Raw genomic sequence first — 25,906 nt, 5'->3', positions numbered from 1 at the left:
AGTGACGGTTGCGCAAGTGTCAACGTTAAACAAAAACGTGGATTTTTCAAAAGTAACTCTGAAGTCCTTTGTGGAGAGGGACCAGAGCGAGCCTCATGATGACTCTGCTGCAGCTTCCCAGTCAGAGTCAGAGCAAATTCTGTGCAAGCACTCGGTGAAGATTAATGTAGCGAGCGAAACCGGCAGAAAATGTGCGGTCACTTTGACTCCTCAGATTATCACTGCAATAGCACTGCTTGCGGAGAAGAGAGTCACGTGTGGCGTACATGAAACCAACCCCCTTTTATTTGCAAGGCCAGTTGCCAAATGCACAAGCGTCTTCAAAGATCTCAGGTGCATCGCCAGCTTTGTAGATCGGTGTGGCGCAAAACACGCGTCTGACCTCAGGTCTTTGTTTTATCGTAAGTACATTGTTAGAGTTTTCCAGATTCTCAGCCTCACGGATGACGATCTGGATGAGCTAGCCAACCTGCTGCGCCGCAACATTCGGACTGACAAAGAGTTTTATCGGACCCCAGAGGCGGCTGTCGACATTGCAAAAATCTTAGAGCTTCTCTCGGCGATGGAGAATGGCTCTTTTGAAAAGTTCGACGGAAAATCTTTTGAGGAAATGGAGATTGCAGGTACGTGTCCATTTCTCTAGCTAATGGTGCCCTGTTTCAATTCCTTCCTTAAAAACATTTGCTGACATATTTTTTTGTTCAAGCTCAATTCTTGACATTCATATTTACTAGCTAGCTTGTTCTCATGATTGCAGATAACTACGTTTCTTGGTGCTACAAATGTCTAAATACATTTCTTGCTTTCTTTTGAAGATGGGTTGGAGCGGGATGTGGAAAACCATGATGCTGTAGAGGACGGCAATGAATCGGAGAGCTCTCCTGAGCTGAGTGGTATGTACCAGACACACATTCGATTACTACCTTTTTTTTTTTTTTTTTTTTAACCTTTATTTATACAGGTAAATCCCATTGAGACCGAAGACTCTTTTGCAAGGGAGACCTGTTTTCCTTTCCCACGTTACCATTGACACACACATTCATACACCAGGCTAACCATCGACATTCACACGAGGCAAGGTGGGTGAAGTGTCTTGCCCAAGGACACAACAACCATGACACAGGTGGCAGGGCGGGGATCGAACCTCCAACCCTTTGATCATCAGCCGACCCGCTCTACCACCTGAGCCACAGTCGCCCCATTACCTATATAATATTTGTATCATACATTCTTTCAAAGTAGAGATTTTCAGTGGCATTGATTATGGTAAAACCCTTTATTTTATATTTTATTGGCACAAGGTTACCTTCTTATATAAAGCTGAATTGGGACAATTAATAAACAATTTAAGGTAGATTTGTGTACCAACAAGAAAACTCTGAATGTATTTTGGTCTCTATGCAAGAATGCTTTTATCCTACCGCTGCTACATACAGCACTACAACAAGACTGTTGAAGAGCTATGCTTGATATAAACAAAAATTAAATGGTGACCGTTACAGTTAATAGAGTCAACAATGAAAGATTAAGTGTAGATTATCGGGCGCTCCGGTGGCGTAGTGGATAGAGCGCGTACCATATTGGCTCCGGCCTTCGTTGCAGTGGTCGCGGGTTCAAGTCCGACCCGTTGACCTTTACTGCAGGTCATCCCCCCTCTCTCTCTGTCTCCCCATTTTAACTCTGAACTACCTAATAAAGCTTGAAAATGCCCAAAAATAATAATAAAAAAAAAAAGTGTAGATCATCTTCTCACATTGTTACGTCTATCTCCCCTTAAGGTTCCACAAGGAAAAAAGCCGGCAGACGTTCCAGAGTTCCTTCTTCTTCCAGGAAACGTGTCCGAGGCAAGCGGTCCAGATCTGGGGCTGAACCAGAGGCATCGGAGCCTCAAGAGGCAATAGAGTCGAACAATGAGGCAAAAGAATCCAACCATGAGGCAATAGAGTCCAACCAAGAGGCAATAGAGGCCAACCATGAGGCAGACAATAAGGTGAACACAGAGAAAGACGGCGGGTCTGAAGAAATGCCCGAAAGCTTTGACATCGACACACCGAATGTAACAATGTCTCTTAGCAACGCGGACGCGACAAAAATGAGCTTCAGCGACATCGACGAGGAGGACATGAACGTGGACTTTGACATGGACATAGACACGGATGACGACATTCCCAATAATCAGGAAAATATTGAAGATAATGGCACGACCGGCTCCGTAGCAACGCCTTGGATACCAGAAGATGGAGAAGATGTTACAGAGCAGCACAGTGACAAAAGTGATGCTGAGGAGAAAGATGGCGGCTCAACTGACAACGACCAAAATGTTGCGGAACTGGAGGATACCATGGAGACGGATGATGATGAGGGGAACCGTGTGGAAGAGGAAGATCAGGAGAAGGAACTGGAACAAAATAACGGAATGGATTCAGACAGCAGGAGTTCCTCTCCCATAGTGAATACAGGTAAAATAAATGCGGTGGCCTCGAAGGAAAAGTTGATCAAAACCAAGGCCATAATTTTAATGTATATAGTATGTATTGGGGAGACAAATCCCCAAATTCGATCATGTTCGTTTAAGAAAGGCTGATAAAGGGAGCGCTTGTTTTTGGTGGTCGATGAAAAACAATATCCCTAACAAGGTGCTCTTTGGGGGGGGGGGGAGAAATAGCAAGTGAACACCAAGGCACTCTAGTTGAAAAAGTGAGCAAAAACTTTATTGATAATGCTAATGCATTGCAAAAAGTAAAAAAATATGCACCGTGCACCAAAGGAAAAGTCAGGGTATTATCAAAGACAGTAGGGAATAATCCTGAATATCTGCAGAAAATGTCATGGCATTCCATCCGATATAAACTGTAAACGTGTTAATTCTATAAAAGAAATCAGTTTTACACTCATATTTGTTCTTTTATTATTTATAGAAAAAACTGACAAAGGTTCAGCTGCAGTTACCGGATTGAAAGAAGTGAAGATATTACTCCGAAGACTGGACATTGTGAGTATCCAATTCCTTGCAATTTTCTCTTGTTTTGACTGAAAACTGGTATTATAAGTATTATTATTTTTTTAAATCGTTAAATAAACACTTTTGCAAACCACTCTGTTTAATGACTGTTCTGGATTTTTTGATGTAGGTTTTTTTTCTTTAAATTAAATTCGAACAAAGCTAGAAATAATAAATGACAAGAATATTCAGTATAAAGTAAAAAATTAAAAAACTTCATTTTACATTTCAACATAAAGTTGCATAATTTCCTGAACAAGCCTCACAGTTTACCTAACAGACTATTTTCTTTTTCTGTTTTTTTGTCTTTAGGCGAAGTTGCGGGGTACAGTTCGTATTTCCGAGTTATCATCGATGCTTAACTTGCCGGAGAAAGATCCGCCCAATCACGAGGAAGAAAACGACAGAGTGTCAAGTGACGAGTGTCCAGCATCCCCTCCATTCACAGAACCAGAAAACAAGCCGAGTGATAGCGATGCGAAGGTGGGCAAAACATTGATATGATGTACTGATCGTCAGATGAATATTGCAGTTATGAAAGTGTTTTAGTCACATGCAAAGATTGAAATAACTTTGTGTTTGAAAATATTTCGTAATATGAGCAGAGTATATGCTAATCTAATGTTTAAAAAGACGTTCAAATGTCTCAAAATTACAATGCACAGAGGAAAATAAATGTATATACGTCTTTAAATATTTATTCAAGGTTTCATATTTTTTAATGTTTGTTATATATTACAGTATACTCAGTTATTGAGTCATCTTAAGAGGACGGTTGGTCAAATTGCAATCTATATATTAAGTGTAAAAATGGAGAAGATGCCAGAAAATAAACAATTACCGTACTTTTCGGACTACAAGCCGCGACTTTTTCCCCGTTTTTCGACCCTGTTATTACACAGCACAGTATATGTTCTGTAGCTACTGGGGATGGGCGTTAGTAATGGAGTACTCGAGTACTCCTCGTTTCAAATGATCTCGATTGGTGGATGAGGAAAATCGTTTTTTGTTTTTTTTAGTGTTTGTAGCCTTTAGGCCGGCCGGCGGGCCGCCCCTATTTTAAAATGTTATATACGTGTACAAAACGGCACAAAACGGATATAAAGTTTAAGTTAAATAAACTAAGCGCTGTGTCAAACAGAAACCGCAAATAACTGCCACCTCCGTGCAGCGCAGCCAGTGTGTGGTCTCCACAGCACCGCGGAGCTGAATGCGGTGCTGGAAAACTTGGAAAGTCAAGAAGCCAGGCTGACTTCGTGCACATTCGAGCAAACGACATTTAAGAAGCCTTTATTATGGAATATAGGATTGAGATTCAAAAGCCGACGGTGTAACGTTCCGTTAACGAGGAATTAGTCGCGGTAATTAGTCACGGACAGGAGTGAGCATTACGCGGTTGGATATACTAGCCTACTACTTCTACTGCTTTGGTGAGTTATTTAGCCTATCTATGTGTTTAAATTGTAGGACAATAATTTTATTGTATTTGCTGCCCTTCTTATTTTAAATGTCTATTTTGATTGTTAGCCAACTACAGCCCATGCTTTTTTTCTCTCTCTTTTTTCTCTCTCCACCGCAGACCTACTCGATCGGTTTAAATTGTGGCCCGCTTATTTAATTACTTTCAGTGAGGAAAATGTGTTTTAAACTTGTGGAAAATAAATCCTTAATATCATATGGCAACTGTGACTGTTTGACATAAGCATTGAGCGCTTTATTGCGGTCAACCGTTGTTCTGTAGACAGATGCGTTGCGTCCTAAAAATAGAAAAAAGTTTGACGAGGAATCGATTGATCCTCGAGGAATGCAAGCGATCACACGAGTAGTGAAAACACTCGTGCCCATCCCTAGTAGCTACTATTGCACAAAATGGTAACACTTACGTACGTTATGCAAATATGCAACTTGTTTGTTGAAATGTTAATAAATGGGAGCTTCCTCAAGCAGCCATCTCTTTCCCGACAATCCCCTCTGTGCACGAACTCTTACATATGGTAATTAAACATTATAACACCTGCGGCCTATTGTCCAGTGCGGCATATAGTGCGGAAAGTACGGTATACAGTAGGCCTATAGTTTGTTGTTTTACTTTTTATGGTACATTTGATACAGAATTGCTTTACAAAAATCAGAATTTTCTCTTTTCTTCTTTTTTTTATCAATCAAGGAGTGTACGTATATATTGCTGCATGCAATAAATAACCACAAACAAGAGTCTTACAGTTAATTTGGCATCTGTTTCTATAAAATGTACAAAATAACAAAATGTAATAAATCAAGTCATCTGTGTTCTTTGTAAACCCCCAGGCAGTGCAGATGAGTTGTTCCCACTGTAAGAAGAGCATGTTGAGAGGCCAGACCGCGTACCAGAAGAAAGGATTCACAGACGTCTTCTGCTCCAAAGACTGTCTGTTTGAAATGTTCCCCATCAACAAACCCGTCACCAAGACCTGTTACTACTGTCACAAGTGAGTCTGTGAAAAACTATACTTCATTTTTTTCACACCACTGTTTTTGCTTTTTTATATCTTGTATATAAAAGCCTTTTGTAGTATTTTCATTGCTAATAGAGCCCTCTTGAAGTCGAAATAAACACTTAAACACAGTAATGGTTCAGTGTTTAAAGGGAATTTCAGAACAGACTCGGTAGAAATGGAATATAATAGTTATAAGTATCTTCTAATAAGTGTATAATTGCTTGTAAATAAATTTTCTTTGATCAACTTAGAATGAGCATTTTATATCTATAGGAGCGGGGTGCGCCGCCATGATGCTCTGTTAGAAGAAGAAGTACTATAGATTAAATAACTCAATACATCTTCACCTCATCACTTGATATTGTGGAAAGACTTGAGGCAGTGGTTGATGCCATCTTTAGTAACCAGCTTCTTGTCCTTGAAGGCCACCGTAGCTTCTGTAAATTCTTCCAAGGGAGTGTTGTGATCTAGATATTTCCCCGATAGATTATGCCAAAATATATAATAATAATAATATAATATTACTCCAATATTATATTATACACTGTACTTTTAATCACCTCCCCTTCTTGTTCCGTCAGGGCGATATTGCAGCCTATTGACCTCATCATGGCTGCAGTAGACGTCAAGGGAACCATGAAGGATTTCTGCAGTCCGACCTGTCTGTGCTCCTTTAAGTATCCCACTGTCTCCACACCAACACCACAGCTGTCATCTGTCTGCCGCACCTGCAACAAATCTTGCACTGTAAACAAAAAACTATCATATTTTTTTTATTATTACAAGTTTCAAAAACTTCAAATGACATTTTTCAAATCAAAATCAATGCTGACAAAATACTTTTTACTATAAACTCTATAAATTGTTGTACTCTCTGCTCCGTCATCATTATTATCTCCTAATAGACGACGTGTGAGTTGACCGTGGACCTAGCGCTGCACAAGTTTTGCAGCGACTCCTGTTTGGAAGATTTCAAAAGCTACAGCAGGTCTATCTGTGAGAACTGTCACTCCCACTGCCTGAAGAAACCGCTGATCCTGAATCTGCAGCAAGAGACCAAAACCTTCTGCACTCATAAGTGTCTGGGCGAGTTCAAGAAGGTGCAGAAGTATCAAAATTAGTTATTTATTTATTTTTGTTATTTTTTGGGCATTTTTTTGCCTTTTATTTATTAATTGCTAAAGAGAGAACATTTTGCAGCTTGCATAACGGTATATCATCCAGTTGCTGCTTCTCCAAACTGTTGCCATGAAGTCGAAAATCCAACTGTTGTCTGAAATATCTTTGTTTGCTAATTGCTATAGCATTACCTTTTCCCTTAATTGGAACTAAGGGCAAAGGCTTTAAATCGCGTATTAACTGATATAAGGGATTTAAAATAATCACTATTCAACATCACTGACAGTATTTTTTTTTCTTTTTGTATTATTTAGCAGAACACTAAGAAATCCCTTGAATGCACCATTTGCAAAAAGTCTCGGCCGATGTCAGAAATGTTTAATTACCTAAAGGAGGACAACGTGGTGGAGCTCTTCTGCAATCCCAACTGTGTGACGTCTTACCGTGCTTCATACAAGCTTCTAGGTACGGCACAATATTGATCTTTCTCTATTCACTCCAATGTGGTTTACTGTATGTCCTCTTTAGCCAGTGTTCACAGCACACATTTAATTTTTTTCATTTAACCTTTATTTATACTCGAGAGATCAATTGAGGGGTGAGCCTCATTTGCAATGATGTCGAGTTAAAATGTCAGTCAATGTCATGTTGAGTTAAATAATAAACAACAAAGTTACAATAATATAAAGTATGTCTTCAGAAGAGAAGTTCTAATTGTTCACAACTACTGAACATTTAACAAGCAGCTACCATGTCCTTATATCTGCCTTCAACTACATTATATTGTTTTATAAATCATTTACTAAATATTTAATGGTGTAAGTGTATGTACAGTACCTATATTTATTAATCACATGTTTCTTTCAGAAAACGGGAGCGAATCTCAGTTGAATAAGAGGAAAAGAAGCTGGCCAGGAAAACAGATATCGGATAAGGTAAGTGCGAGTGCACTTCTTAAAATAAATACATTTCATGTAGCGATAGATAAAATATCTAGGTATAATTTATAGGTAGAGTTTGCGATTCTAGAGTATGCTTGTTGTCAAAATCAGTGAATATCTCACGATACGTTACCTGTCTGTAATGTTTGTGCGCTGAAAACCCCCCCAGTGTTATTACAATTTAAGCCTAGGCTCTGTAAAGGCTAGGTTGCTAGCTACATACCAGTTTACAGAGCCTAGGATGTGTATTAACACCAACATTTCTATTGCACAAACAGTACAAACAGGTAATTTGTCACTAATTCTGACAAAAAAATATTTTGACAACAAGCATTCTCAAGAATCGCTGACTCCACTCCACCTTAAAATCTTTTTCCTTTGTCATAATGTTTGAATTTGAGCTTTTTTTATTTATTTGTTTATTTAGCAGGGACAATGCACAGCTCATTAGCAGTACCAGAGTTAGCTATAAGCTCATTTTCATCTGTAGTCCCTATCTGTGTATTTACCTGATTGTTACACAGCATGAAAGTGGACAGCAGTTTATTAAATATTAAGATCAGTTTTCCCTGTACCAATGGCTGTCTCATTATCCCCACATAGGAGAGCTTACCAACCGTTCCGGTCTCCATGGTAAACCAACACAAAGAAGATGCTGCTCCCCCCGCTGAGTCCGACACACCGATATACACCATCACCAGGTCCGGGGTCGTGTGCTGCCACTGTGACACACGGCTGCCCATAGGAGAAATGTTTTACCAGATGAGGAACTCCAGACAGGTGCTGTGCTCGGCCTCCTGCCTCTCTGAGAAGTATCCCCACATCAAGGTCGACACCAAACACTGCTACAACTGCCTTAAGTAAGTTTGAGGTATTCTAATATACTGTATAGGCTCTGTTTGTGTGTGTGTGTGTGTGTGTGTGTGTGTGTGTGTGTGTGTGTGTGTGTGTGTGTGTGTGTGTGTGTGTGTGTGTGTGTGTGTGTGTGTGTGTGTGTGTGTGTGTGTGTGTGTGTGTGTGTGTGTGTGTGTGTGTGTGTGTGTGTGTGTGTGTGTGTGTGTGTGTGTGTGCATGCTATTGAGTCGAGAGGGAAACTACTGTATTACATTCCAATATTTTAAGATGTATAAAAAAAAAAGATATTTAACTTTTTTAAATGTTTATGAAATATGTGATCATAAATGACCTGTAACAGCAAACAAGACCATCAGTGAAAACCACACTTTTATATCGCTATTAGTAATGCCTTTGGATGCATCCTGCAGTCTCTCTTTCACTCTCTTCTTAAACAAATCCATGCGCTGCAGGCACGCCTTAGTTTTTTCTTTGTGATTGTGTATGCAGACATTTAGAAATATGGGCAAACACCAGCATAAAGTTTGGAAACGACACCGACAATATTGGACGTGCTACAAAGGTCCCAATGAGCAACTGGCAGCATTATTCATAAAGGTGAATCTCTTTATTTGCAGGGTGATAGATCGGCCTAATTCCATGATCCGGGCTCCCGTGGATGATTTGGGAACCATGAAGGAACTGTGCGGCAACGCCTGCCTGGCTGCTGTGAACTCCAGGAGGAGCGCGAAACCCCTTCGGAAGCAGTGCGGGATGTGCCACACATTGTTCGATGTAAGGAAATATAAACTGACTATTTGTTTGACTTTTCACTACGATTGGGGTCGTACAGATTTGATGTGATATTTTAATTTTGGCTGAAAAAACTGTTTGGTTTTTTATATATTTTTCATCATCAAATTTCACAAGAAGACCTAAACCAATAATTAGCATTAGTTTGCCTGTCAACACTTTCTTTTCTTTTTAGGAATATTTTTTTTGGCTATTTTTAAGCTTTTTTTATTGATAGTTTAGAGAGACACAGATGAAATGGGGAAAAGAGGGGAAGACCTGCAGAGAATGACCACGGGCCGGACTCAAACCGGGGCGGATGCTCTCTAACCACTACACCATAAACGCCCTCAGCACTTTCAAATACACAGTGTACTTAGTAATTTTTGGCGAACATTACTCAAAAATAGCTCCAAATAGTGCATTTTTTGGGGGGGATTATTTTCAGCCTTTTTAACTATTACACATGGTTTGGGTGAGTATTTCTGGCAGTAACGTTAACATGCTTTTCTTCCTTCTCATCCTCAGGGCAAAGACAGGTGGACCCTGGGCGGCTCAGTGACTAAGATCTGTAGCGAAACCTGCTACATAAACTTCCACAAAGCCCACGACCTGCCGGTGTTCGTCTGTGAGGTTTGCGGCTCGCTCTGCCCCCACAAATGGCTCTCGCTGAAGACCGAAGACGGCACTGCATCCATCTGTAATGACCAATGTCTGGTCAAGTACAAAGAGGTGCGGGAAAAACTACGTCACACAATCACGGTCACTTCATTTGATTTGAAAAGCAACATAAACGCAATAGTCTTGAATGATATGCCTTTGAGAGAACATTCCGACACATTGATACAAAGATTTTACCATTATTCAGAAACGATATGACACTTCCAATACTAAAGGCATGAAAACATTTTGTTTGTGCTCTTCTGTTGTCTTTGTAATTGTGTATATAATAGTATAATAGTCGATTGTGAATTGCTTATTATTTATTTTTTTAATATTTGTATTTCCCCTGGCATATGTTTCTATGAGAAGCTTATGCGTATAATTTTGTACTTCTGAAAATCAGTGAATCAAGAAGTAAAAAAAACTAAAAAAGAATGGTAAGAGCCCAGGCTTGAGGATCATCACATTGATATTAAGCACAGTCCTAGCGCCATCTGCTGGTGACGGGAAATATAGCGCAGCATGCTTCGAGGGGCATGTCAACACTGCTCGCTGCTTTTAATATTTATGTCTTACTTTACAGGCAATCGAGACGCCTCAGCTCTGCCCGATGTGCCAGACGTCCCATCAGATGTCCGACATGGTGGAACGCAGGAACGAGGAGGGAAGAATCCTGGACTTCTTCTGTAGCAACAGATGTATGATGGTTCACAAGGCCCAGGCTCTTACAGTGACAGGTACCACACACACTCTTCACTGCCTTTACTTACATTCCTTAGGTAGGATGGTCTAGAGGAAGAGGGGCCGACCAGTAACCATGAGGTCTCTGGTTCGATCCCCGGCACCAGACAGGAGGCTGTTAGTTGTTGAGATGTTGAGAACCAGATATGTAGAAAGAAAAATCTCATCTGCTATACATGCACTGCTATGCCTATGTATTCTAGATTTGTGACAGTGTGTTATTTAGTGTCTTGAGGTCAGTCTGCACAATTAATAGATTTGTTTTTATATACCAACAATGAATCAATATTTAATAAGAATTTTACTATGACATGTTCCAATTTTAAAATCGGAGGAAGGTGCCATAAATGTGTCTCAAAATAACATTTTAAATATTGCCGTCCTGCAGAGATGTGCTGCCTACACATCAGAATCTAACGACTTAAGAAAACATATTTGTTTGATACAGATTCACACACAAATCCTTTTAATATGTTTTTCAATGAAATGAGAATAATGTAAAAGTGATCATTCCATCTCGCAAATCATATCACAGTAATCGCAGTTTGATATTTTTAATAAACCTGATTCATTGACGTTGTCTTTACAGGAAAAAGCGCCTCAACATTGGACGAGATCGATGTTAAAGAAGTGAAGCCGTCGTTACTAAGTTTGGGCTGTGTGAGTATAATGTGTAATAATCACCATAAAAAATACTTTATTGATAACCTGGGGGAAATTTATTTAAATGTTTTTAGAATAGAATTTTAGAATATAAATAAGAAGTGTAAAAAGAATATGTGCCTAATACTTCAAAATCTAAAAATGTAAGACTAAGAAGTATATACCTTAAAGGTGCTACGAGAATACTTCAACAATGGAAAACACAATGAATAAGTCAATTAAATATGTAGTAGAACTTTTATTATAATGTAATAATGTATTCTGAAATCATTTTACTATACTGATTCAAGGCCTGACTTTTAACCACTTCTCTGATTTGAGCATCCACAGCGTGAATGTGGTTTTGTTGTGTTGTGTGAGACAAATTTCAGTAAAGTTGGCAGGAGGCAGTGTACACGTTCGAACAAGTAGATTTAGCTGACATAATCACCATTAAGTCCCCTTGTTGTAAATGTAACGCAGATATTCCTTGTCTCTCTATACTTTTCATCTAGATAAAAGAGGAGCCCATCGATGAGGACTGCAAAGACGATCTCTTGTCCCTTCCCACAGAAAACATAAAGGACGAGTCTAATGTGGTGAAGGTACAATTCCAAGTTAAAAGTTCTAGTATTGAATGGAACACATTTAAAGGTGGAGTCAACGATTCTGGAGAATGCTTGTTGCCAAAATCACCTTTTCTCAAAGTCAGTGTACATCATTCACCTCATGATCCCCTACCTGTCTGTACTGTGTCCTAGGAGTTCCCCTCCCCCATACATAGAAATAGATTTAATAGATCTAAATAATAAATATAGCGAAGATAATGCTGATGCTGACATGACAAGTGAGGAAAACCGTAGAAGAGACATAATGTTTTGTTTTCTTCAAGTGTGTGTGTGTGTGTGTGTGTGTGTGTGTGTGTGTGTGTGTGTGTGTGTGTGTGTGTGTGTGTGTGTGTGTGTGTGTGTGTGTGTGTGTGTGTGTGTGTGTGTGTGTGTGTGTGTGTGTGTGTGTGTGTGTGTGTGAATTAATTTTCACATAGCATAAGAAGAGAAGTAATGTTTGTAATTTGTTTTCGTCAGGAGAACCCGCTGATCGGTTCAGTTTTCTCCTTGCAGTGCGACTCTGCGGCCACGGAGTCGACCCAGACCAGTATGGATCTGCCCGCGTCGTGCTCCCACTGCCAAAAGGTCCTGTTGAACGGAGAGACGGTCTATCAGAGGAAAAACCACGTCGAGATCTTCTGCTCCACCGCGTGCCTTTTGAAAACCTACCAAATGAAAACAGTGAAGAAGACCTGCCACTTCTGCCTTCAGTGAGTCCTACAGTACTTTGTGTCTGTCTCAAAATGTCTCCCTTTTCCTCTGACTCCTTTTAATGGAATTCCCTTCACTTTATGTTTCATTCAGCAGCACTCAACCCTACAAGAAATAAAAGGAATAAATAAATAGTGTGGAGATGAGGGAGGGCGTTCATATCCTGAGAGAGAATTTTTAAATTTCGAAGACAAAAGTATTAAATCTATGGAAAAAAACTACCACGTGAAATTCTCTAAGATTTAACTCAAAAATTATATATATATTTTTTTGTGCATGAATAGGCTAGTGGCAGCTTCTTTGGCCAAATCAAAACTCAGATACATCATGTTTCGCTTACATTTAAATGATTGAAATTTTCTTTCGCAAATGTTTTACTTTATAATCTCAGAGAATATTTAAAATCATAGTTTAATTTAATTTCAATTCTTCTTAAATTTCTATTTTCTTTTCTCTGAATATTACCCCTATTTATCAGCTTCATAATTGATATTTTACCTACAAAGGCCCTATTACACCGTTATACACCGTTATCAGCTTTATATTCTTTATCAGCTTGTTGTGTATTTGATGCAATTGCATTGTATATTGTGTATGTATTGTTTTTGCTTTGCATTTGTTTGACTCTGCATCATTGCAAATGTGGGCCACCCCAATTGATCTCTCGAGTATAAATAAAGGTTAAATAAAGAAAAATAAAGAAAATACACTGTGATTGTCAAAGACATTAAAACTGATGAAACCCTTTCTGGTTCTCTCAGGACAGTAACACAGACACAGGAGGTCGAGGCTCCGGTGGACAGCGACGGGACAAAGACATATTTCTGCAGCCCGACCTGCCTCTCCTCCAGCAGAAACATGTCCGCCAAAAAGCCCATTGCGCCCGCCCCCTCAAAGTCCCATCATTGCCGCATGTGCAACAGAGATTGCATTGTAAGTAAATCTCGCACAGCCAGACCAAACTACAGCTAGTAGTAGTAGTAGTGCTTTGGGTCTGTGAAAAACCAGGGAAAAGAGCTTTATAAGTGGAGTCCATTTACCATTCTCCATTTTGTTTCTCGTCCCACAGAGTAAACATGAGATCATAGAACAAGACGTGGTCCACCATGTCTGCAGCGACGTGTGTTTCCTTCGCATCTGTCAAGTGAACAAACTTTTCTTCTGTAAGAACTGTCGCTCCCACTGCTGGAAACCGCTCTTCCTCAATATGGAGCATGAAAGTGAAACCCTCTGCACCACACAGTGTCTGGCACAATTCAAACAGGTAAAAAAAAAAAAATTCAGGAGGAATTGTACATTTCCTACCTTTTTTTTAAAATTTATTTTTAATTTATTATTATAAAGTTTAGGAACTTATTTTAAAAGCTTGTAAAAATGCCTAGTTTTTGTTAATTAAAAATGAATAGGGTGAAATCCCCTGTAGGCATTATGTACAGGTAGGTTGTGAGGAGATATTCACTGATTTTTACAAAAAAGGATTTTGACAACAAGAATTGTGCAGAATTCACCTTTATAAAATCCATTCTGGGCAACATTTAAAAAATGCTTTTTTTGAACGTCCCTCGGTTCTACCAATCACTCACAATGAGGTGACTTCATCGATTTACTCAATTTAAACTGACTGACTGACTGAGTCACAGTTTGTTAATGTACTATATTATCTATCTTTGCTTTTTTTTTTTTACACTTTTTCAGAATATCCAAACCCCTCAGCCGTGTGCCATGTGCCGCACCTCTCATCCAATCTCAGAAATGGTTGAAGACAAGAACAGTGAGAACGTGGTGGAGTTTTTCTGCAGCAGCTGTTGTGTGACAGCGTCAAAGATCCAAGCTTCAGGTACCTCACTCAAATTTTTTTTTTTTCAGAAATATTTTTATTACAGTTTAAACAACATAAAATACAGTCCGTCACAGTCATATAGTATGAAGCACAATCTTACTTTACTGCTTCTGCTGTTTTAAAAAGTGTTAATCTTTACAAGGTTGAGGAAATATATCTCAATACTGTACATGCAAAATATTTTTTTTAAAACAATAATAAATTCTGCTCGCATAGAAACTACATTAGCCACATTTTCACAATTATTCATTTTCTTGATCACCTGACTCAAATTTAGTCAAGAAAGTTTAGTTCAGTTTCAATGGTAAAACTGTTTTACTGTTGAATCCTTATCTTCTATGCTAAGTTAAGTTTCTTTATTAGTCAATTTACACAAGGTACATCGAAATTCGTTCTCCTTATATTCCCTCTCAAGTTACAACACTTCAGAGGGGGTCAGAGCACAGGGTCAGCCATAGCACAGCGCCCATGGAGCAGTTTGGGGTTAAGTGTCTTGCTCAAGGACACAATGGTAGAGATGGTGGGGCACTGTAGATGTAATACCAGTCACCAGTTTCACTACTAACACCCTCATGTCCGGTGCCGGGGATCCAACCAGAGACCTCATGGTTACTGGTCTGCCCCCTTTCCTCTTGGCCATCCTACCACCCTTTTTTTTCTTATTTATTTTTTTCTTTGTAACTCTTTTCTCTTGACTATCTTCTGTCATTTGTGGTGATGTGCAATTGAGACTAGAGATTGTACAGGTTCACTCACGTGTAATATTAGTACTTATGTTATTATTTATATCATGAAACCCTTCTTTCTCTCTCTCTCTCTATACATCTCTCTCTCTCTCTCTCTCTCTCTCTCTCTCTATACATCTCTCTATCTCTCTCTCTCTCTCCCCCCCCTACCCACAGGTATTCCATTGAAGTGTGATCACTGTGGTAAGGTCAAATTGCCCACCTGCCACCTCGCCATGGCCGATTCCTCCATCAGAAACTTTTGCACTGTAGACTGTGCCATGGCTTTTGAGGTAATACCACCCATAGCTTTAACTATACAGCTCATACCATGTATACTCAGGGTTGCTCTTAACAAATGCACTAGTTTGCTGTTATGCTCCACTGTTCCAGAGAATTACCAAGACGTTTTAAAGTGACATTTTATATTTGTGATCCGTTTTTAAAGATTTACATCTAGGAAACAATGGGCTTTGAAAGGCTGAAAGGCGCAGACAGCGTAGGGAAATAGGAAAATATACAACTAGCTAATTGGTGTTTTTGTGGGATTTTTTTGATGATAAAGAAATATAACGTATTGCCTTTTTTATAGTTAGTTTCAATGGATTAACTTAATTTTACCCTTCTGTGAAGATAACCATGCTCCCTAGGTGTTTCACCCAGTTAATGCCACATGTTATTAAACCTTTGTGACACAGAACAAGACGAATGCTGCCACTAACCCAGCGGGACGTCCCGACCAAACCAAGTGTGAATTCCTGTTACCAGATAAACTGCCGTGCGCACAGTGTCAAAGCATTTTACAAACCACACCCAAAGTCGTCCAGCAAAAGGTGAGTTGGGTTTGTTCTTTTAAGATTGAATAAAATAATTAAAAAAATATAAAGCTGTCAGGCTGCGATTAGGTATCATTCAACAAGCAAGTTTGTAATCAATTCTTGCCCCCCTGTTGGACAAAAAAAAAATAGCATTCTTTGCACTGATGGTCTAGTTTGCTGTTACATGTAATTTATGATCATCAGTGGTAAAATGAGACTGTTTCTGAAATATTTTAAAGTTCCTTGTAGCACCTTTTTTAAATCCCAACCTATTGGAATTTCAAGTTTTTTTTCATTGAATTACATTTTTTTTTTTGTGAGAGCGTTGACATACCAGCTGGAAACATCCTACTGTGAGGGATTGGAAACCGTTACATACAGCACATTAAGACTTTTGTAACTCTTTGTTAAAATGTGTATGTGTTTGTGCACAGGGGAAAATGCATTTCGTGTGCAGCCTGGCCTGTTCTCAAGAGTATAAGAAGCTGAACAACATGGTGGGCAGGTGTGAATATTGTCAGAAGGAAAAGGTCGTCACAGAAGCCAAGAGAATCGACGGCCAGGACTGCTACTTCTGCAACGACGGTACCAATAATGCAGGGATTATTACTGTAAAAAAATATTCACATATAGAAAAACAATAGAGGAAAAAATCAGTATTAAAAACCTGGGGTGCGTTCGTGGTGTATTGGTTAGAGCCCCCCCCCCCCCCCCAACAGAAGCTCAGTCCTCTTCACAGCAGACCACAGGTTAGAATCCGGCCCGTGGTCATTCTGTGCATGTCATTCCCCTCTCTGCTCTATTTCACCTCTGTCTCTCCAAACTGTCATTAAAAAGCATGAAAAATGCCCCCAAAAAATAAATAATAATAAATATAACCTGTCGAACCCCAATTTCCAGGCTGCAAGATGCTGTATTGCAACGAGCTGGAGAAGAAATGGGGCGATCACTGTCACTCGTGTGCGTACTGCCTCTCCACCTCTCAGAAGGTGGTGACGAGGCGCTACGAAGGCCTGGACCAGGAGTTCTGCTCCGAGGAGTGCAACTGGAAATACAACACGCTCAGCTGCCACGTAAGTAGAGCTGGATATACAAATATTTCTGAAACAGTCTAATTTTTCCCTCTGATGATCATCAATTATATGCAACACCAAACGAGACGAGAGATCAGTGCTAAGAATGCTATTTTCCTCTGACATTTTTATCAACCAAATAATTAATTTAGACAATATTATTTAATATTAATATTATATAGCGGATATTTCGATAATCTATTTATGTTTAGTGAAACTAACTTTTAGTTGCAGCTCTTATTAAAATCCTAAATTGATGATAGAATTTTTATTGTACATTTACTCTCACTGCGTTCCAATCCCCATACTTCCCTCCTATTCAGTATGCCAGAAAAAGATTTAGGATGTCCCAATACATGCACGCCAATTGTAGTGTGCTGAAAATACATAAATGCCCCACTAACTCCAATAGCATTTTGGAGTATTCATCTTTATTCTTGACATTTCTTGACATAATGAAAAAAAAAATCTTTCTCATCTGATTTTTTTCTCTCTCCTGTGGCCCTAAAACTCTTCTGTACTTAAGTATGTAGTGTAGTAAAAAGAAAGAGTATGTGATTTGGAACTCGGGGTCTGTTTTCTCTCCTCAGGTTGCAAAGTGCGACACCTGCGGCCGTGAGGGGAAACTGAGGCAGAGTCTCCCTCTGCTGGGAGAAGTCAAACACTTCTGTGACCTGAATTGTGTCCTGCATTTCTGCAATGGAAAAGTAGTGCAGCTGTCCAACACAGGTATGTACTGTTAGCTTGCCTGTTTTGTTGTTTAAAAACCAGTTTGTGTCGATATTTCTACTGGATTTCAGGCTTGTTGGACCAGAAAAGGCCGTTTATAATTGTTTTACCTCCATCACCTACACCTGCTTATTGTAAGAGGCGGGTCACGGCATGGACAGGTTGTCAGTCGATCACATGGCAATATCGATTATTGTCGCTTTAAATTATTAAGTAGATTGGGTCAGACATTTTAAAAGGCACCATTTCTAACATAACACAACAGTCAGTCATTTGTTGTGATTTAATTGTCTAACTGCTCCATGCTGAATCCTCTATTCAAATCAAAAATCTTGCCTTTACGTGGTGAGACTTATAATAGTTGAAGTTGTATATCCCTTTGAGTGATTTTGTTTAGATTTTTAGGTAGTTTGGATTTACCTGAAACCTTCTGGTTGGACTTTTGTTTTTGTTTATTATAGATAATGTCATGAGCTCGATCACTAATCACTGACTCCATTTTGTTTCCTGCCAGGAGTGTCTTCACTTCCTGGATCTGAACACGCAGTGGCATCCTCCCCGATCATCGCTAACGTTATCTCACTCGCTGGCGCTTTGGCTCGGCAGCCCAGGGCATCTGCAAGTTCTACGCAGCATGGTACACACACACACACACACACACACACACACACGCACGCAGACTCACTCACTCACTCACTCACTCACTCACTCACTCACTCACTCACTCACTCACTCACTCACTCACTCACTCACTCACTCACTCACTCACTCACTCACTCACTCACTCACTCACTCACTCACTCACTCACCCACCCATTCACTCACTCACCCACTCTCACACACAGAATAGCTGTTTATTGTGAGAAATTAAACTGCTATTCATAATTTGGTTCTGCTGTTTATCTGACTGAAACTCTGTATTTTCTCCACAGTCTCTCTCCCTGACATTAAAACACATGTTGTTGGACATGTAAGTACTTAAAACAAACCAATACTGCTTAGTATACATATGAATCATCCAATATATAACCGTAGCAGCTGCATGGTAATTACAGCATATGCAGTTCAGTTGTACACCTTTTACATTTTTAACGTTTGAAGTATTTTTACATTTGGAAGATGATATTATTTGAATTGTTCTTCAGGCCAGTGTTCAGACAGTTTCCCCGGAACTGAAGAACAAATCCACGCTGTGCACTCCGTTGGTCCATAACAAAGGAATCTCCTGTAGAACACAGACAGTCGACACAGAGACGCAGACAGAGACACAGACAGGTAACAGACATCGGCCAAATGCACTTTTCAGGTGATGCTGTGAATACTTCAGGTGCATCCTGTAAACCTCCATATTAAAGACCTACTTATATATTTTTTTTTAAATCTGTTCATCCTAGCCTGAGAAAAGGCAGAAAAAGTGTTTTATGGTCTCACCGTCTAACCCTACATTTTACTAGTGTGACATCGCACTGGTAAAAATGTAGGGTTAGGATTAACAGAACAGCTGGGCCAAGGGAAGACTGAGGGTATGGGGAAAGTATTCCTTTAAGCTTGTCATTCACCAAACGACTTCTCAATCGATTTCACTGTTGCAGACAAATTTCCAATGTCGGAACTGAACTGTCTGAAGTCAGTCTTTTCCTCGTCTTGACGTTCCTATGAAATCATTTTGGCACACGCAAAAGGAATCTAGTTGTAGTCATTCAAATAGTAACACTGCAAGATCCCCAGTCTTATAAGAAAAGAAACTTATGGTTTGTGACTTAAAACTCAGTGACTAAATGACAAATTGTCTTTAAATATGAGACGGTCTCAGATTTAAGTCTTTTCAAAGTCTTTTAGTTAATGGTCAGCATTAAGCCAACACACACACGCTTGTCTGAACCAACTCATGTATAAATATAGATTATAAAAAAAATCTGCAGCATTAAAAGTTGTCATGACGATTTCTTCTTCTTCTTCTTTTTGTTTTGTGCAGAAACCTCTAATAACCCCAGAGTCATAGTGTTGCCCGTCCCAGTGCCGGTGTATGTCCCTCTGCCTCTGAACATGTACAGCCAGTACACGCCAAGGCTGCTGGGTCTGCCTGTACCGGTACGTTTACACATCTCATGAAGTCTGTTTTACTGTTTGCTCACACACAAATATTAACTATACCCTTGGTTTCCTGATAACAAGTGTCATATATTTGACATTTTAATGATAAAAATTAAATTTAAGGGGACAATTGTGCCCCAGACATTCTATTCTTAATCCCTAATAACATCTACAATTTAAAATATTTTTAATTTTTAAACATAACAGCAGTTAATATTGCAAGACGGTCTTTTGTCCCGCTTCTCAAGAATCACTCATATACTGTATTACCTACGTCCTTGGTTTTCTGAGCCAGAAGTCATTCCCACTCTGTATTGTCCAACTATCCAGTTAATATAAAAAGTTCCTACAAATAACCGCATGTTGGTTAATGGTCATGTTGTTTGGTGTTAAGCAGCACACCTCCATGCTGCCACTATCAGCTTTTACAGATTCTTCTTCTCTGTTTTAATTTGCGACCTGCTGCAGCTTCCTGTGCCGCTGTTTGTTCCTGTGTCGGCGGACCGCACTGATCTGACCCTGAAACCCACGAAGAAGAAAACCAAACCGGAGGAGGAGGAGCTCGACTTCCAGACGTGTGAGACGGAGAAAACAGAAGAGAAGAAGAACGAGAGAGAGGACGAAGAAGGAGAAGAAATGTCTGCTTCAAAGGGTAAAAGAAATTAGATGAATATTAAATGAAGTGATGATTTTATGTTTGGACATGAGGAAGAAAGGGAAACTGCTGGATCGAGAAAGTTTATTAGACAAATGTATATTTAATTTTATTGAATGTATTTGTTAGGGAGCTTGTATTGTAGTAAACAAGTTGCTGGTCAGCTTAACCTTATACCTGCAGTCATTATGTTTATTATATTTATATTTATTCGATTTTTTGATAGGGACAGTGTTAATAAATTAACATCAGTATCAAAAATACAAGATGTAACCATGCCTTTGTTTTTAGAAGTGAGCATGCCCAGTGCGCCTCAAGCTCGGCCGACAACTCCTATGTTAGAACAACCTGCCAGGAAAGTCCACAACAAAAACAAGGTAAAAAAAATAAAATAAAAGCAACAAATAACTTAGTTTAGAGGTTGTGCTTGTTCATTTGGTGTGTTTTAGTTAACTTGAAATATATTGTATTCTTTCTGTTCTGTGGCCTTGAATTTTTTTTTCTATGCAACTGCTTTCTGGCTCCCAAGCCAAGATTCCCAAGGTCTCTCTTTCACTATCTGTACTGTGAAAATAGATACAATCCTTTTCACACACACACACACACACACGCACACGCACACGCACACACACACACACACACACACACACACACACACACACACACACACAAACACACACTTTTTCATACATGATTTGCGAGAAAGTCCAACCCATTTGCTAGCGGGGTCCGCCCAGTCCAAAAAGTAAAATTGTTTAATATTGGAACATTTTGCACACATTCTTGCGAGATCATTCTTCACTGCTTTGCATGTGACCAGAAATACATTAAATGATTCATTTTGAGACCAACAGAGCATTTCTCTGTCTTTTCCTAGGTCTTCCTATTTCAAAAGGATCGGGTTATTATTTCTTACATGCTGTTGTTTTTTCTGTGGCGAAAATAATCTCGTCTCTCTTCTCTGTCAAAGGGTCGTAAGATGCAGCAGCCGTCCACAGCAGCTGAAGAGGACACAGAACATAAAGACTTATCCGTGTCTAGGAAGAACAAACTGACGAGTGGATGTGGAATAGAAGCCTGGAAGAGATGGACACAGTGGAGGGACTCACAAACCGACATGGACCTCGCTCCGTGTATGTTCTTCTGACTTTTTTTTAAGAATTAGATTTTTCAGTAATCTCCTGAGTTGTTTTGTACAAAAGCCCTAAACTTATATGGAATCATCATACATTTTATTTCCTTTGTTTTCATGTGATGATCACGAGATAGTTAACCAAAGCTTGTTTCCTCTCATTACTTAAGATATTATACACCGTTATCTCAAGCACAAGCTATTTAAAGGTGCTGCGAGGAACATTTAAATATTTCTGAAAAAGTAAAATTTTTCCTCTGTTGATCATAAATTACATGTAACAGCAAATGAGACCATCAGTGCAAAGAATGCTATTATTATATTGTTTTTCTTAATGCCTTTGTTATGGGTACGCTCACCCAGGAACAACACCTGGCGTAGTAAAAACACTTCTGCTTTTGTCCAAAGGGGGCGCAAGAATGAACACAATCTGAAAGTGCCTCGGAGCAGCTTTTTAATTTATAATTTTGATATAACTAGTCCTCTTCCTGACTGTATTTCTTCTGTGTTGTGCAAACACAGTGACGTTAAACGAGGACATTATCCGCTGCTCTGCCACCGAGCTGAGCGACGGCCTCTGCTGCTTCATCGATGAGGTGAAGCAACCCGATGGAGAACCGTACTCACCTGACAGCCTGTTCTACCTCTGCCTCAGCATTCAACAGGCAAGACACACACACACACACACACACACACACTCACTCACTCACTCACTCACTCACTCACTCACTCACTCACTCACTCACTCACTCATACATATATGAGTTCTTTTTAATTACTTTTATTATAAGCAGCAGTGCCATCTGCTGGAGGGATTTATACACAAATGAAATAATTTTCTGCAGAACAAACTCAGTCAGAAATCTATTTTTTTTTCTTTATGTTATTTTTGTTGTGTCTCTGCAGCACCTGTTTGAGAGCGGTCGCCTGGAGAACATATTCAGCGATTCCATCTACAAAAAGTTCTCCCTGACCTTCACCAAGGTCCTGAGAGGTTTCAAACCCTCAGTCACAGCCCGCGGTGAGTCATCGCACTAGTTACTGTCTGTTTTCCCCCATTGAGACCTTTCTGATTCATGTTCATATAGGTTAAGTTTACATTTTATTGATTTATAATATTCCTTATTTCAACTACATATGCATATGGAAATATTGGCATTCATTTTAAGACTTTACCCTTGTATGTATTCTGTTCAAAAATGTTATAGTATTTTAGTTGAATCTCCCTGTGCCTCTGTCACTAGTTTATTACTCTGATATAACACACTGTACCTTTTTAAGTTTGTCCTATTTTTTTTTTTTTAAGATTATTTTTGCACTTTATTAGACAGATTTGTAGAAACATTGTTGAAATGGGGCAGAGGGGTATGACATGCAGAGAATTGACCCGGGTCGGATTCGAACCCGGGTCCGCTGCAAGGTATAATCCTCTAGGGGGACGCTCTAACCACTACACCACCAGCGCCCCCCCCCCACTAAATTTGTGATATTAATACCTATTCCCTGTGCCTCTGTGTGCAGGTTATGTGCATTCGCGTGTGGAGGAGGACTTCCTGTGGGACTGTAAGCAGTTGGGCGCGTACTCCCCCATCGTGCTGCTCAACACGCTGCTCTTCTTCTTCTGCAAGTTCTTTGGCTTCAGCGCGGTGGAGCAGCACCGGCAGCTCTCCTTCGCCCACGTCATGCGCTGCACCAAAACCAACCAGAACAACAGCAAGACCACCTTCCTGCGCTTCTACCCGCCCATATCCACCACCGAGACTGAGGCTGAGACAGGTACCAGCAGGATTAAGCAGGGTTAAGAGAAGAGTACCTGATTGTATTGTTTGAATATTGAATTGTTAAAATAAAGGTGCTATGAGGAACTTTTAAATATTTCTGAAACAGTCTTATTTTACCTCTGATGATCATAAATGACATGTAACAGCAATCGAGACCATCAGTGCAAAGAATGCTATTTTGATATAGTGTTTCTTAATACCTTTGTCATGGGTATACGCTCACCCAGGAACTACAGCTGGCGTAGTAAAAACACTACCGCTTTTGTCCAAAGGGGGTGCAAGACTTAACACAAACTGAAAGTTCCTCAATGCACCTTTAGAATACTTTTTAATGTTTAGTTATGCAGACTTTTTGTTTTTGCTTTCTCTTTATTTGTTACTATCTTTACTATGAAATTGTTGTACACAATTTGTCTGGTGAACAAACCTATTAAAAATCATAATACATTTTAATAAGCAATACAAGTAGGAATGTTACTATACTTCATTTACAGAAAGTGTGTGTGTGTGTGTGTGTGTGTGTGTGTGTTCATTCATTAGATGCAGACGGTGTCCCGGCCAAGAAGCGTAAGAAAAATGACAGAGTCCTGGAGATGCCTGAGAACACGGAGAACCCTCTCCGCTGTCCAGTCAGACTCTACCGGTTCTACCTCTCCAAGTGGTTTGTAACTTCATTCATTCATCTTTTCTGACTTGATCAATTTAAGATTTAAATGCTGATTTCTATCACCTCTCAATCTAAACTCATGAACCTTCGTCATAGGTGGTAGTATGGCCTAGAGGAAAAGAGGGGACTAGTAACCATGAGGTCGCTGGTTCGATCCCCGGCACCGGACAGGAGGGTGTTAGTAGTAAAACTAGTGGTGGCTGCTATTATATCTACGGTGCCCACCATCTCTACCATTGTGTCCTTGAGCAAGACACTTAACCCCAAACTGCTCCAGGGGAGCTGTACTATGGCTGACCCTGTGCTCTGACCCCCTTTGGAGTGTAATAACCTGAGAGGGGATATGCGAAAAGACAAATTTCAATATATAACCATTGACCAATAAAGTAACTTAACTTAACCTTACCTGTATTAACCTTGTATCTGTATCAATTTGCTCATGAAGTAACTTAACTGTATTTTCTGGTTCCCTGCAGCCCAGAGTCGGTGAGGCAGCGCAACGACTTGTTCTACCTCCAGCCGAACCGGCGCTGTGTCCCGAGCAGCCCTCTGTGGTTCTCCCGCTCCGCTCTGGACAGCACCAAGATGGACGCCATGATTGTTCGAAGCCTCGCCGTCCGAGAACTTCAGGAGCGAGATAACGCAGACGACCCGCCTTCTATATCCCAAGAGAGGGAGGATTCAGAATGATGAAATGCAGTTCAATTTGAGATAATAATGGATTGGATTTATATAGCGCTTTACAGGGTTCCAGGTTCCATTCACACACACTTATATCGGTGGCGGAAGCGTGGCTACCATTTCACGCCTACGGGCCATCCGACCACCACAAACATACAGCAGTCATACACATTCACACGAGGCAAGGTGGGTGAAGTGTCTTGCCCAAGGACACAACAACCATGACCCAAGTGGCAGGGTGGGAATCGAACCGCCAACCCTCCGATTTTTGGCCGACCCGCTCTACCACCTGAGCCACAGTTATTATTATTAATTTGAGATCTTTTTTTTTTTTTTTTTTTTTTCAGGCTCCATTCCAAATATGTGTTAAAGCTCGAAAGAAATACTGTACATTCCATCAAACATGAATGTTGAAATTATGTCTCTGAAACTCGTCGTTTATATTAGATTTTCTTTCATCGGGTCTTATCAAGTCTGTCCTGCTATTGTTTTTTTTTTTACAGCTGTATGTTTATAGTTGTAAATAAATTAAAATAACACAAAATCTGACGTAGGTCCATCCTAAAATAAAGTGTTAAGGATGGTACACATTAGAAAGAGACAGAAAATAAGGTCATCAAGTTCTGATAAAATCACAAGGAAGGTTAAACATTTTACCAAATAATGACGGTTCACATCCATGTTTAATTATGTTGCCTACAGTTAAAATTTAATTTACAAGCAGCCTTTATTTCAAACTCGAATTAACCATGTTTGGAACGTTGATGAAAAATGTTTGGACTCGTTATCTCTCTCTTAGTTCAGCTGCTGTTTGAGGGGCCGGTCTCACAAAGACGGACTTTGAATATTGCTCCATTCAAACTGAAAATTCAGACCTCATATTTTCTACAATCATCGCACAAAGCCGCCTTGTTCTGGGTAAATGAAAACTTTGGTTTTAAACTGAAAATAAAAGACATTTTTACTGTAGACTGTAAAGACACAAAAAAAACCAGTACTATACCCGCGCACTTCCGCCCTAGTGAGAAGGAAGGACTGCTGTTAACCTTTTACTTTACGTATTTCTTGGCACGGATTGTTTCTTTATTTTGTTAAAGCTGGTTTATATGATTTCTAATTGGTCAAAGTGAACCTGAGCTGTACACTTTGACCAATCAGAGCGAGGCTCCGATTTAAAAAAAA

The 25,906-nt window shown here is 39.7% G+C and overlaps 1 protein-coding gene across 1 annotated transcript; it reads left to right on the top strand.

Annotated features, from left to right (window-relative positions):
- The first annotated feature begins 815 nt into the window (after positions 1-815).
- On the top strand, positions 816-25,887 carry LOC307264395 (zinc finger MYM-type protein 4-like). The gene is made up of 36 exons (XM_080045805.1): positions 816-893; positions 1,779-2,459; positions 2,919-2,992; positions 3,314-3,484; positions 5,309-5,469; positions 6,060-6,225; positions 6,384-6,578; positions 6,912-7,062; positions 7,465-7,532; positions 8,142-8,398; positions 9,011-9,167; positions 9,693-9,896; positions 10,411-10,564; positions 11,158-11,228; positions 11,726-11,815; positions 12,332-12,528; positions 13,291-13,462; positions 13,599-13,793; positions 14,225-14,366; positions 15,272-15,387; positions 15,793-15,927; positions 16,347-16,497; positions 16,813-16,985; positions 17,576-17,714; positions 18,229-18,351; positions 18,647-18,684; positions 18,860-18,989; positions 19,690-19,805; positions 20,277-20,460; positions 20,755-20,840; positions 21,434-21,596; positions 22,118-22,260; positions 22,502-22,616; positions 23,117-23,371; positions 23,917-24,037; positions 24,520-25,887. The coding sequence occupies exons 2-36, from the start codon at positions 2,024-2,026 to the stop codon at positions 24,731-24,733; spliced, it is 5,463 nt and encodes a 1,820-aa protein (XP_079901931.1). The 5' UTR covers positions 816-893; positions 1,779-2,023; the 3' UTR covers positions 24,734-25,887.
- Positions 25,888-25,906: the final 19 nt, after the last annotated feature.

The sequence above is a fragment of the Ammodytes marinus genome (assembly GCF_949987685.1).
Source record: "Ammodytes marinus genome assembly, chromosome: 17".
In the NCBI taxonomy this organism is placed as follows: Eukaryota; Metazoa; Chordata; class Actinopteri; order Uranoscopiformes; family Ammodytidae; genus Ammodytes; species Ammodytes marinus.
The sequence above is the reverse complement of the archived record's forward strand: the minus strand, read 5'-3'. Positions and strand labels throughout refer to the sequence as shown.